General features: G+C 37.1%; 1 protein-coding gene across 1 annotated transcript in view; it reads right to left on the reverse strand.

The window, feature by feature from the left end:
• The window catches only part of LOC107718898 (lymphocyte antigen 75-like), a 30,397-nt gene that overhangs the window by 15,736 nt on the left and 1,371 nt on the right, over window positions 1-13,290 (reverse strand). The window contains exons 2-16 of the mRNA XM_016526154.1: window positions 12,155-12,523; window positions 9,991-10,164; window positions 8,692-8,850; window positions 6,763-6,918; window positions 5,915-6,072; window positions 5,704-5,811; window positions 5,440-5,528; window positions 5,124-5,293; window positions 4,693-4,901; window positions 4,451-4,593; window positions 4,244-4,325; window positions 4,023-4,094; window positions 1,560-1,683; window positions 1,277-1,312; window positions 1,016-1,185 (exon numbers count right to left, since the gene is read on the reverse strand). Of these exons, the coding sequence (XP_016381640.1) occupies window positions 1,016-1,185; window positions 1,277-1,312; window positions 1,560-1,683; window positions 4,023-4,094; window positions 4,244-4,325; window positions 4,451-4,593; window positions 4,693-4,901; window positions 5,124-5,293; window positions 5,440-5,528; window positions 5,704-5,811; window positions 5,915-6,072; window positions 6,763-6,918; window positions 8,692-8,850; window positions 9,991-10,164; window positions 12,155-12,523 (2,219 nt within the window). The remainder of the gene's footprint in view (window positions 1-1,015; window positions 1,186-1,276; window positions 1,313-1,559; window positions 1,684-4,022; window positions 4,095-4,243; window positions 4,326-4,450; window positions 4,594-4,692; window positions 4,902-5,123; window positions 5,294-5,439; window positions 5,529-5,703; window positions 5,812-5,914; window positions 6,073-6,762; window positions 6,919-8,691; window positions 8,851-9,990; window positions 10,165-12,154; window positions 12,524-13,290) is intronic.

Consider the following 13,290-nt stretch of genomic DNA (forward strand, 5'->3'; position numbering starts at 1 on the left):
GAAAAAAAAAAAAAAAAAAAAAAAAAAGTTATATATTATTTTTCAATCTAGCAACAATAATAATGCATCCACAGCCTAGCATTTTTATAGATAAAAACACAACTTCCACGTGCAACAGGTAAAATGGCATGCTCAGTTTCAGCATTGTATTTATGATTAACAAATCATTATTATATTATTCCAATGCTATTATTTATTTAATAAATAAAAAAGACAGTAAATTTGCAGACAGCCTGGTTCAGCCTGGATCTGATTTAGCAGTACTCAGTTAAAATGGGTAAGTTTTATCATTCAAACTGAATACATATTTACTACTGTTCAAAAAAGGGGGTTGAGGTCTGTAAGATTTTTCAAAATAAAAACTAATACTTTATTCAGCAAGGATTCTTTAAATTGATAAACAGTGCCAGTAATTCTGTTCTTCTGATCTTTCTATTTAGCAAACAATGCTAAACAAAAGTATCAGTTTACACAAAAATATTAAGCAGAACAACTGTTTTCAACAGTTCAGCTTTGACATCACAGCAAAAAATGACATTTCAAAATATATTAAAATAGAAAATAGTTATTTTAAATGTTATAATGTTTCGCAATATTACTATTTTTACTGTATTCAAATAAATGCAGCCTTTGCTAAATAAATGCTAAACCTTTGAACAGTACTGTCTTTACTGAACAGCAGTGTATTACTTTTTAAATAATTAAAAACGTTTAACTAATTACTTTTAAATAGCTTTAAATTACATTTTAAATAACAATAACAAATTAAAAAGAAAATTCTTAATATTTTTTGAGAGTGACATTCTGCACTCTGTCTATGCATGAATAAATCTGCTTTTTATGGTGTACTTATGTTTTATGAATTTACTTGTCACTATGTGCAGGCTTCATCTTAAGACCTCACCAACATTCTGTTTTGACGTTCAGTGGAGGTGCAGACTTTAATTTAAAGAGTCGGACCTCCCCAAACCCCCTGTAATTCAGGGTTTATAGAAACATCTGCCCCCTTTGGTACCTCAAAAAGATGTTCCTGTAGGCGGTGTACGGCACTAAGGGTGTCGGGTGCGGCGAGTTTGCTGCTGTTGCTGCTGCAGTACAAGACAGCCTCCTCAAAGGGCAACTTTGGCTCTGTTACAAACCAGAACTCCTGGCCGTCTATAAACACTGATGTATCATGGTGCCCATCTGTTAGTAGTGAAACACAAAACATGTCACTAATTTCCACACAAATAATCCATGACGTATTTGGGCACTTGATTTGAAATAAATGCTCTACCTGGGTTGTACCACTCTGGTGTTTTTGGTGTGTGACCTAGAGAATGATCCAAAGACCATGAAATCAGCAAAATTTTCCATGGGACATAAAAGGTGAAATTCTTAACATACTTGTCACTCTTTTGCAGTGCATACAAATACAATGAAGTGGAATAAACTTTTCAAACTCAATTTCCACTAATTTGTTGTTTGCAAAGTAAATATAGAATCTATATAAATAAGTATTAACAACTGTGAAAACGTTGCCAGGAAGTGGTCTTAAAAAAGTGTTGGGTGTTGTTTACCTCGTGGTATCTGACACACCCACTCCAGTTTGGCATCGCAGTGAAAGGTGCTGGGATAAAAAGACCGTGGAGGAACTTTATGGAACAGGAGGAAGAGAAACGGCTTGTAGGTTCCTTTCAAAGTCTGATGATACAACACACACACAAAAAAAACAAACTCTGATATGTTTGTGAGTATTTAAATCCTGTTTGATGACAATCTATCGATCTGATCTTCATTTCTCATCTCTCCCTGCTCCCAAATAGGAGGTAAAGGCTGTATGTAGGTCATGCTGTGACTATTCTAGATTCCTGATTATTGACTGGCAGTTGGCTATCAGTGATGGGCTGTTTTGTGTCAATTACTGCCCCAACATTTACATGTCCGAATGAAACAAACATCAAACACATGTATTCAGTAACAATAATGCTGCATTTATGTAATACTGAAATTGCAAATTTATGCTATAATTTCTGTCATTTTAATGAAAAAAAAGAATAAAATACTACAGTAACAACCTGTTAATTAGGTAAATGTAAGTCATATTAACAAATATTGTAAAACCTTTAATACCATTTAATTTTACAGTAAAATTAAACGGTAAATTTAAAGTAAATACTCAGTCATCTTGTAATTTACAGCGAGAAAAGCCTAAATAAAATTAAGTTATGTTTCTTATTAAATTAAATTAAAGTTATGTTTCTTATTATTTTTGTGATCAAACACATTCTAGTGTTTAATATAACATTTTAGGTTGTTTAAATGACATTTATTGTTATTTTAGCGTTTTATAGCAATGCTCAATGACAAATGAATCTGTGTCTGACTCACTGTAATATAAAATTAAAGTGCACCATTATGGATTTTTGAAAATTGCCTTGCATGCAGTGTGTAATGTAGCTGTATGTGAATGTAAACAGTCTGCAAAGTTGTAAAGCTGAAAGTGCATCATAAATAAAGCAGGTCAGACTGAGCTAGACCTATCGGACTGCGCCATGTAGTTTCATGCCAGAACTCTGTATTTATTGTCTCTCAAAAGAAAGAGTCAACTCTGAATCGCTGAAACAAGTCGTTTTAAATTCGAGTCCCATTTCTGCAGTTCATACGTCACAAGTTAATACATTTGCATAATGCATGTCTACATTCTGCTTGGACGTCCCGCAAAAACAAACCTCAAATGCTCGTTCATGTGGTTAATTCGGTTTATTTTCACTTCCAATGGATGAAGCTGTGAAGAATCAGTGGTTAAAATTCCTCTTTACTACGATACCACAGCAGTATGATCCCAAACTTTTGCTGTGTTCCGTTCTGCTTGGACGTCCCGCAAAAAACAAACCTCAAATGCTCGTTCATGTGGTTAATTCGGTTTATTTTCACTTCCAATGGATGAAGTTGTGAAGAATCAGTGGTTAAAATTCCTCTTTACTACGATACCACAGCAGTATGATCCCAAACTTTTGCTGTGTTCCATCATTTCACTGACGACTGCTTCTCCAATCGTAAACCAGCTGTCTTTGAAACATGGGTCAGTGCCCAGTTTGTTTGGACCAGCTTGCTCCTCCGAATCACAACCTGTACGTACGATTAATAATTACTGCTTTAATGTTCTGTCGAGCGTGCAAAATATGTAGTTTTGTGTGTTGTGTATACACTCAGTGCAGCTGTAGTTCTCTGGCTAACTCACGTTATAGTTCTGCTAATCAGCTGTGGGCCTGCTATTGTCTAGAAATGTGTCGATTAATATAGAATGTCTGCCGTTCTTATTTCTTGGAGTCATGATAAAGGATGGAGCAATACGTTGGTTTACAAACGGCAGTGCTTCATCAGTACTCTCTCTCTGTGTTCGGCTAACGCATATGCCATTATTGTTACCAAGCTGTGTCCGGTTCACTAACATAAGTGCAAAACAACTTTTTCCCCACTGATTCTTTATTTTTAGAACAGAGTGGAGCACTATTATTATTATAACAGGATGTATTATTGATAAGCCGTATTCCAGTACTGGTGATGGGTGTTCCTTTTCCGACATGCTCTGCACGCAGTAGACCAATCATAACAGACTGGGTCATCGGACCAAGCAGAGCAGAGTAGCCTCATGCAAAGGAGGGGTTTGGAAAGATTAATCTCTGAACTAATCGTTTGAGAGTCGTTGAGAAAATTAAATACATATTATAAGAAAATGAAAGTGTTTTTTGACCTTGCATGCATGTAAAACTGTTGCTAGGGACTCCCAAAACCTATGAAGCTTTCAAATAGCATAATAGGGGCACTTTAAATCATATAAATATTAACATTTCAAGCAGAAATATGTACAGCTATCCAACCATCTCCAACAATGAAGTGACTAAAGTTTTAAACTTGTAATTATGTTTTTTTTTTTGTACTAGACTGGTCCAGCCAAAATAGCATGTGTCATTTCATGTGTTGTTTGTTGAGATAATATTGCACAATAATGCAGTGTTGTGATGTAATGCTCACCACACCTTAAACGCAACACAATCCCTGTTATAGGCGTCATCTTCATTGAATTCATCAGGAAAGATCATCATGGAGACCTGTTACCAAGCAAAAGAAACAAATGACAACACCTACACATTTCACACATTAGCTTTAGTCAATCAAGTAACAGAGGAGCAAATGATGGCTCCGATCATAATACAATTATGTCTTTATTTTGTTCAGAAAACATATGTTAGTGACTCACCGGACGCCCGTCACTCCACTCCCAGTTGTTGTTGTTATTTGGATTTCGGCGATTAAGTCCCACCCAGAAAAAACGTTCATCACTGTATAGGGAAACAAACAGCACAAATATAAGTCAATAAATTTTACAGCACTTGGTTTTGTGTGTGGGTATGTGGGGGAATATGATAATGGGAGTTGTAAAAAAAAAAAACTGTCCTATCTGTACCTGATAGAGTCTCTCAGGATGGAATGTAACACTTGCATATCTTTAGCCTCAGTGAAGCTGGGCAAATGACCCCCTAGTGCCTCACAGAAACGCTCCGCCTCTTCCCACGAGCGCTTTCTGGTCAAACGCTCCCCGTGAAACACCTGCAGACACATTTAAACAGATGTCGATTAGATATAACAAGAAATGTCTTCATTGTCTTGACTCAACTTCTGTTATAGATGAACACCACCTTAACACACCTTGTAACAGTGTTTTAGGCCTTCCCTCGAGACCCATCCGGGTGCACAGGAAGCATTGGGATTGGGCACAATTGGATCTGGGGTGGGTTGGACCATTGATTTAATAGGTTTCTTACAGATATTGCCAGCTTTGAACAGAGTGCAGTTCTTAACAGCCCATTGGCCCAAAGGATGCCCGGTAGACATCACCACACAGCCACCAGGGAAAGCTGAAACACATATTCACATTCAAACTCAATGCAAAATCTTTTGAATTATTATGGTATTTAAAAAGTTAGGATACTGTTTTCCCTCCCAGTAATCAGTATTGCTTTACCAATGAAAAAGATACACAGTAACCCAGAAAAAAACACTTTTAAGTCTGCACTTGTCTAATAAAGAAATGTATTAGGATAGTGAACAACCACAGTCGATCCCATGATGTGCATTACCGGGTTCTAGCCATTTCCAGTTGGTGTAGGCGACCTGGTCTGCTGTCCCATCCTGACCGATCCACTGGTACTGCCTGGACCCTTTAGTGTCCTGTAGCCCCGTCCAGAAATACAACACCTCAGTGCTGATAAGCTCTTTCAGAAGACTGTTAATGAAGGCCTGTTCAAATCTAGAGAGAGGATTACATATCTTCATGTTACTGGAAAATTTGGAAATTAGAAATTAGTTCTATTAATGGCTCACTATTATTATTAATCAAGATTGAGTGTAAATTTTTTAAAGTCAGTTACAAAAATGAATGGTGTTAACAGTTACCTGTTATTAATGGTGATGTGGCAGCTGTTTTTATAGAACACCAGCTCAGTGTCCACTTTATAGCAAGCGTCGCCATGTCTCTTCCAGTTCTAGAGATAAGAAAAGACAGATGTCTGCTTATTCATGAATCAGATTCACAAGTGGAATCTAACTGGATGGCAATAACAACAATATGAAGCACAAATATGATCTATGTGTTTCCATGGAGTTACAGTGAATTGTTCAATAGTGACTCTCTGTCGTGTGTCAGTGATGGTCACTCACCCCGTCTGGAGGGCAGCCTTCCTCTGGGGCACTCTCATTCACAATCCCCTTCTTCTTACACATGTAAGCCCTCGGGTTGTCACAGTCAGACACAGACCACGTATGATGCTGCAAACATGCATAGAGAAATTAGAGCTGTGCTGATATTCAGAACAGCGCTCTTGTTTATGTGTTATTGCTTAATTAAAATCTGACATGATGAAAAACACACCTCTCCTGCATAGTACACACAGTGGGTGGCATTTGGTAGAAGTGGTGGAGGTTGAGCTCTGGCCCAGTATGTGAAAGACACTGGTACTTTATCGACCCATTCATAAACTGAGGTGGTTCCATCACCCAAAAGACCAATCCATACCTCTGTTTTCAGATCTGTCACATATAAAGACATAAAAAATAAAAAGTCATCTTGATTTAAGAATGTTTAAATATTTGTATGGGAAAACAAAAATACTAGTTGACAATTAACATGGTTACTGTTCAAATAAAGTAACTACTGATGCCATTACAATCTAAAAAAAAGCTTAAGATTACAGTATTGGAGTAACTTCTCCAACCCTGCATGCAAATCATTTGCATAAAAAGTGTTTATAGACACAGTTCATTTCATTGACACCACACACATGCAGTGAGACAAACCGCCCACATCAACACAGCTGACTGTCAGTCAGAGACAATGCTGTCATCACAGAGACTCTACTGCATAAAGATGCCATTCAAGTCATCAGTTTGTTTTTCTAGCAAAACAACTATGCTTGTACACCCATACACACACTGCCACATAAACAGCGACAGAAATGTCGTTGTCAGTGGTTGAACAGCAGAGAAGATAAAAGATCTGAGGATAAGAGAACTGCTCTTCCTTGATTTGCTAAACCTAAATCACTGTGAAACTGAAGAACTGTCACGTTGTACAGGTTGTAAAGGGAAAATGTTCCAAAAGAAAAATGTTTGATTTCCTATGTCAGAGATTCCATCTCTTCCAGACGTTTGCCAGAACATGTGGTTGAGTTTTTGGTTGAACTATTGCTTTAAAACATACAAATACAAACAATAATCTACTATAAGATTCTTTATAATACACTGTCCAGTTGAAATCACCTGTTTCCCAAGGGGCAAAAGATAAAGCTGATCCATCTGCCAACTGCCAACCCTGCATCCAGTCCAGATGGTTCAAGCCGATCCACAGCTTACTTGGCAAGTCTTTCCGATCTTTAACTGCAGGGGGAAGGAGATAAATAATGAATATTAAAGGCTGGAATACACTACATGATTTTTGCCCCGATTTACAGTCTGGAGAAGTCACCGATAATTGCCAAAAGTCAGAGCCAGTTTGCAGATTTGGGTTGACAGATTTCATAGAAAATTGCGTAGTGTATGATGGTCACAGACTCTGATTTTTTAGCTTCAGACTTTGATTCCATCCAGTCGGAGGATATCCAACATGTTTGATATTTTGAGCCGATTTTAGAACACATGTTGTTTTCATTTGTCATGTGTCTCCTAGCAACAAGCCGCACGTTTCTGTGTGAGTATGTTGTGATCGGAACAACTTTAAAATCTGCTAATATGTGATCCTCAGTCGTTTAGTGTATGATGACCAGTTTTTCTTCTGTGACTATTACAAAGTTGGTAAGTGTATGATGCCCAATTTTTTACAAATCTGTTCAGATATTAAAAGTTGTGTTGTGAATTCCAGGCTTTAGCTGCGAAATCAGTGTGAATTAAAGCTGAAATGTGTAATTCTGCACTAAAAATAATGAGTGTTTCCAAACAGGTTTCCCTAACACTCCCACCAGCTGCCATTGGTCAGGCACACAGAGGCCCTGAACTTATGCTATTGGTATTTCAAAAAATTACAGTGCATCAGTATTGATGATTATGAGAGAATATGGATGGAGATGCATAGCTTGTTTTACAATTCAAGTTTTACGATTCCAAATCCAACTGCAGTCGTTAATACAGTAATAAATAAGCAGCTGAGGTTGGTGCTGATGGATAGACAAGATTTCTAATGGACACTGAAAATGTGGCTATGGAGAGAGAATTAGTGTTTTCAAACAAGAACATATTAAATTCATCAAAACTGACAATAAAGACTAAAAATATATATATTTCAAACAAATGCAAATAAATGAGTTTTTATTAAATCTAACAGAATGGACCCTTAACAACAATATATTTGTCTTTCAAGATAAGATTTTTAAGCAAGCAAAAGGATGTGCTTTGGGTGCATGTTATAGCCCTTCTTATGCTGGTTTATTTTTAGGTAACTGGGAAAAAGATTTTTGCATTGAACTCTAGAACAAATCCTTATTTACACTGAACAAAATTATAAACGCAACACTTTTGTTTTTGCCCCCATTTCTCATGAGCTGAACTCAAAGATCTAAGACTTTTTCTATGTACACAAAAGGCCTATTTCTCTCAAATATTGTTGATGGGGACGTTATATTGATGATGTTATTCTATTCTTTTCAGGGTCAAAGGAAGATTTAATTTAAATTCATCAATATCTTAATAATGTCAATTCTAATGTGAAATTGTCTTTAGAATATAATAAGGAAAAATTAACTTTCTGGACCTGGAAATTACTAAAGATAAAGAAGGATTTTCACATACATCAATATTTAGAAAACCCACAGACAGAAATACAATTCTCCATCCTAAAAGTTGATAAATAGTATACCTTTTAGGCAGTTTCATAGATTACGTAGGATTTGTGATAAAGAACAAGAAACAGAATAGGAATAAATTACATTTTTAAATATATTGTAAAAATTATTTTAAATTGTAATAATATTTCACTGTTTTACTGTATTTTTGATATAAAAAAACAGCCTTGGTGAGCAGAAGAGCATCTTTCAAAAAAACAAAAACAAAAATTTTTACTGACACTTTTGAGCAGAATACTATAGCTGCAGATTGGGGGTTCAGCTATAGAGCTGGTTAAAAATCATAACAGAAGTGAAAATGAGAATTGAGTCTTACAGAACTCAAGCTCTTGAGGGCTAGAGACGCTGAGCAGATCTCCTCCTTGACTACGACAGGCATCCCGCGCCTCGTGCCAGGTCACCACCGCTGTGGATACGACCTGATAGCAGCGTCCTTTCACTGGGTCTTTCTCCCATAAAGTAGAACATCCCTCCACTAAATAAAAGAAACGGATAGGGGGTTAGTTACAATTCTTTCATTATACAGACCTCCATCTGTTTGTCTCCTGCCCTACTTCCGGCATATGTGATTCTTTCATTCTGTCTCTGACCTTTGAAGTGTTGCAATCTTTTCCATGTTTCTTTAGAAAGTATAAGTCATATTAAAGGAATGTACAACAAACAGGGGTAATAGTTCAAATGGCTTAGCAAGAACAGAATAGTACAAAAAGGGCAGCTTATACCAGCATGAGTTCCATGTAAAAACCTAGCAGGTTAAGTAGGTCAGGTTGGGGTTTGTAGGGAAATAGTTCACTAAAGTGTGCTGCGCAAATGTGACACAGACAGTATCTGGGACACGCTCACCACAGAAAATAAATTTTTATAATACACCTCTCTCTTATTTATTTATTTATTTAAACATAAATGAAGTATTTTAAATTTAATAGAAGTATTTTTTAATTGAAAGTTATTGAATTAAATTTAATAAATACTTTTTTTCTGCCTAAATTGATTTTAAAGGGGTCATATGATGCGATTTCAAGTTTTCCTTTCTCTTTGGAGTGTTACAAGCTCTTGGTGCATAAAGAAGATCTGTAAAGTTGCAAAGACTTAAGTCTCAAATCCAAAGAGATATTCTTTATAAAAGTTAAGAGTCAACCACACCTACCTAAAACGGCTCATTCTAACACGCCCCCACATGTCTACGTCACTATGTGGAAATATTAGCATAACGCCGCCCAAATGTGCACGCAAAGAATGAAGGCGTGGTTTCAGGAATAGCAGTAGTGGTGATGCAGCCATGTCAGGGAGACACTGTGTGTTTCAGTGTGAAAGCAAAAGCACTTTATTTGGCCTTCCGGAAGTAGATGCAATTAGGAATCATTGGTTAAGATTTATTTACAACAGAACAGCAAACATTAAAGCATGTCTGCACCAAATAATGATCTTTAAAATAGCATCATATGACCCCCTTTAAGAAATTAACATTGTTAATTAGATTAATTAGCATTGTTAGTTACTACTGGATAAAACAGCATCTAATAGTGAACAGTTTAATTTTGTAAAATAAGTCACATGTACTTTCCAGCTGCTCTCTGGAAAAACCCCAGTATCTGCGGAGGGATGTAAACCTTACCATACTTCAGACAATTCCCCCACTTCTTGTCTTGATCATAGTTTGCTGTGGTGGAGCACCAGTCCAGTGTCTTGTCTTCAGTGCCAGGCAGACAGTTGTGGTGCCAGGTCCCATTATAGAGAAAGGGGAACTCACAGGGTGCCCCGTTAGAATTCCCCCCGCTTGTGTGCATTCCTGAGAAAAAGGGGAAGAGGGGAATTGTTTGTGGGTTTATGTAGCTAATCTGACAAAATCTCCCGTCTGACACACCCTCAATGGAACAAATGACTCATAAATAAAATCAAAAGTTCCTCACGAATAGAAACATAGGGTAAATGTAGTTTTAGAGTGAAGATAACCAGGACCATGGCTAAGAAAATGCAGAGATTGATAAATAAATGACAAAATCTCTCTCATCTCGCCCCATAGATCTTCTTTAAAGCATCATTCACTAAAGAAGTTGACTGAATGCTCATGTACTGTATGTCTACTATACAATTCTACCTGACAAAAAATATAACAGAACTCTAGTCCTTTTTGGCTACATTCACACAATCATTGATTAAAGCCCTGAGACACCTGTAACTACAGCAACAGATAACAAAAGTAAATTGGTCAATAACAAATAAGAGTGTCCAGGATAAAGAAAAGGAACAATCATTTAAAAATCTTTTTTTTTTTTTTTTTTTGCAAAAATATAAATTATATCAAATTACATAAACATAAAAAATATAAAATTAAAAGTAAAAAAAAAAAAAGATACACCACCATTCTATAGTTTGGGGCAGTATGATTTTTTTTCTTTTTTTTTTTTGGAAAGAAATTCATATTTGTATTCAGCAAGGATGTATTAAATTGATCATTTTTGGCCTAATGGTTAGAGAGTCGGACTTGTAACCCAAAGATCACAGGTTCGAGTCTCGATACTGGCAGGGATTGTAGGTGGAGTGGAGGGACTCTCTTCCACCTTCAACACGAGAAATGAGGTGAGACCCTTGAGCAAGGCACCGAACCCCCAACTGCTCTCCGGGCGCCGCACACATGGCTGCCCACTGCTCCGGGTGTGTGTGTGTTCACTACCCACTGCTGTGCGTGTGCACTTAGATGGGATAAATGCAGAGCACAAATTCTGAGTATGGGACACCATACTTGGCTACACGTCAAGTCACTTAATTTTCACTTTAAAAGAAAGTGACTATAAAGACATTCATAATGTTACAAAAAATTTAAACCGAAATACAATTACTTTAAATTGTAATAATATTTCAAATTACTGTTTAACGTTTTGAATGATAACTTTTAATATAAATTTAATATAAATTTAAACTTTTTTATATTTTAGCTAAAAACGGGAACATATTGAAAGGTAAAAACAAAAAAAAGATTTATCAGAAATGACAACCACATTCTGCAGCTGTGTGAATGTAGCCCATGTGACAAAAAAAATAAATCCCAAGCAACATTTTTAAAAATGTTTTCCACCTGAGAATGTGCAAATTCACAGAGAAACTAATGTTAGACAAAAGAAAAACAGAAAGTAATATCGCAAGTCGTTTACTGTCAGATATGAAGCAATCGTTGTGTAATTAACCTGTATGAGCAGGTGGAGTTTCCCATAAACTCCATTTTTGTATTGCTACAGTCACATAAAACAACAGCGAAACTCAAAGCTCTTCCTGCAGGGCAGATCAACAGAAAGCAGATGAACTGGGTTTGTTAAACCACAGCAAAGCAACCCCCTTGCAATTGGTGCAAGTGCAACACAAAGTAAACCACACTACAACAAACACAGAAATGTGTGTGCAGAATGTACCTTCTTCAAGTATCAGTGTAGTGACAGGAAATCTTCTTATTTTTGCATAAAATAATATATATATATTCTAGGAAAATACCCTGCATGCCTTCACTCCCAGAAGTTGTGTAGTGTCAGCCAATCAGATTAGAGCTTGCCAGGTCAAGAAAACACTTTTGTGAGCAACAGGCGTCAACTTTTAGCAGACACCTTTATCTAAAGGGACGTATTATGAGGACAATAACCCTAGACAACCTTTCTCAAAGGTACATTGGTTAATGCATCACCTCTTCTGGGGTGTGAACCTATAACCATTCAGCCACCTGCCCAGAGTGTGATCCATTAGGCTACAGCACCTCTAAATAAGTATGTACAAAAGTGACAGTGTCCTACTTCGATACGGCTGCTGACAGATGTTTTCCGAGCTCCCTCCTCTTTTCCAAGTGTCCTGTCCGTCCCTCTTGGCAGTGACAGAGTCGTTAGTCCCGACGCTGAGTTTCATTTGGTATTCTGTGTAGATGATGTCCTCGTAGCACTTCCAGTGCAGAATCTCATTGGAGTCGCAGCTGAACAGGGTCACCACTTTGGAGCGCACCTCCAGGCCCAGACACATGGACGATTCTACGTGGAACAGCCTGTGGGTCGAACCCCACTTCCACGACACGGCCGGCACTGACGAACAGTCTCCCAACTTCAAGGCTCCATCCTGGACCAGGAGGCACTTCCCATTGCTATTGTGCTGGATAGTAAACGTGTCATCTCCTGAATAAATATAAAATAGATTGTTATTTGATGCAGTTACATCCTGCATGAGATGATTATCTGAGAGAAGATGACAGTGGAGAGTAACCGACTCAAAATGTGCTAAACCAAACATTGGTTTATGTCTAATTCAGTCAACTACCATGTGCTTCTGATCACTGTTTTAACTAAAACAACAAAGATGATTAAGATCCAAGTGTCCTTAGATGCCCTTTTACCAAGACATTTCGGGGACCACGTGAGGTATGCAAACTTTTAACCACACGCTTGCTTCAAAAAGATATATCAGCTTGTACAGCTGATTTATTTCAATGTTTATACAGCAGTGTGCTGTTGTTGAAGCAGCCTATGAGTGCATTTAAATAAACACTGGATTAATAACTGGTATTTCTCTCCTGCCAAAGTGAAGTTATTTTCCACAACGTCTGATATGGTGTCAAAGTTGTGTCATAATAGTGTCTGTACGCTCCTTAGCACTTTGTTGATTAGAACAACAGGCAGAAAACAAAGGGCTCTTTGAGTCAAGCAGTGCTCTGGTGAGGCTGGGCCGTCACTGCAGCCCCAACAAAACAAACACAACATCAACATTTCTCCGAAGAACACGGCTGTAGTTTTTTTGTTTGTTTGTTTGTTTATATGAAACATATTTAACAAGTGTGTATTTAACCACACACTAATGATTTATGCAAGCATAAACCTACAAAAGCAGTGTGCATGTTAAAAATAAATATTATATGCAGTAAATAAGTGCATCTAATATATATATA

The sequence above is a fragment of the Sinocyclocheilus rhinocerous genome, unplaced genomic scaffold, assembly GCF_001515625.1.
Source record: "Sinocyclocheilus rhinocerous isolate Xijiao unplaced genomic scaffold, SAMN03320098_v1.1 scaffold1595, whole genome shotgun sequence".
Classification (NCBI taxonomy): domain Eukaryota; kingdom Metazoa; phylum Chordata; class Actinopteri; order Cypriniformes; family Cyprinidae; genus Sinocyclocheilus; species Sinocyclocheilus rhinocerous.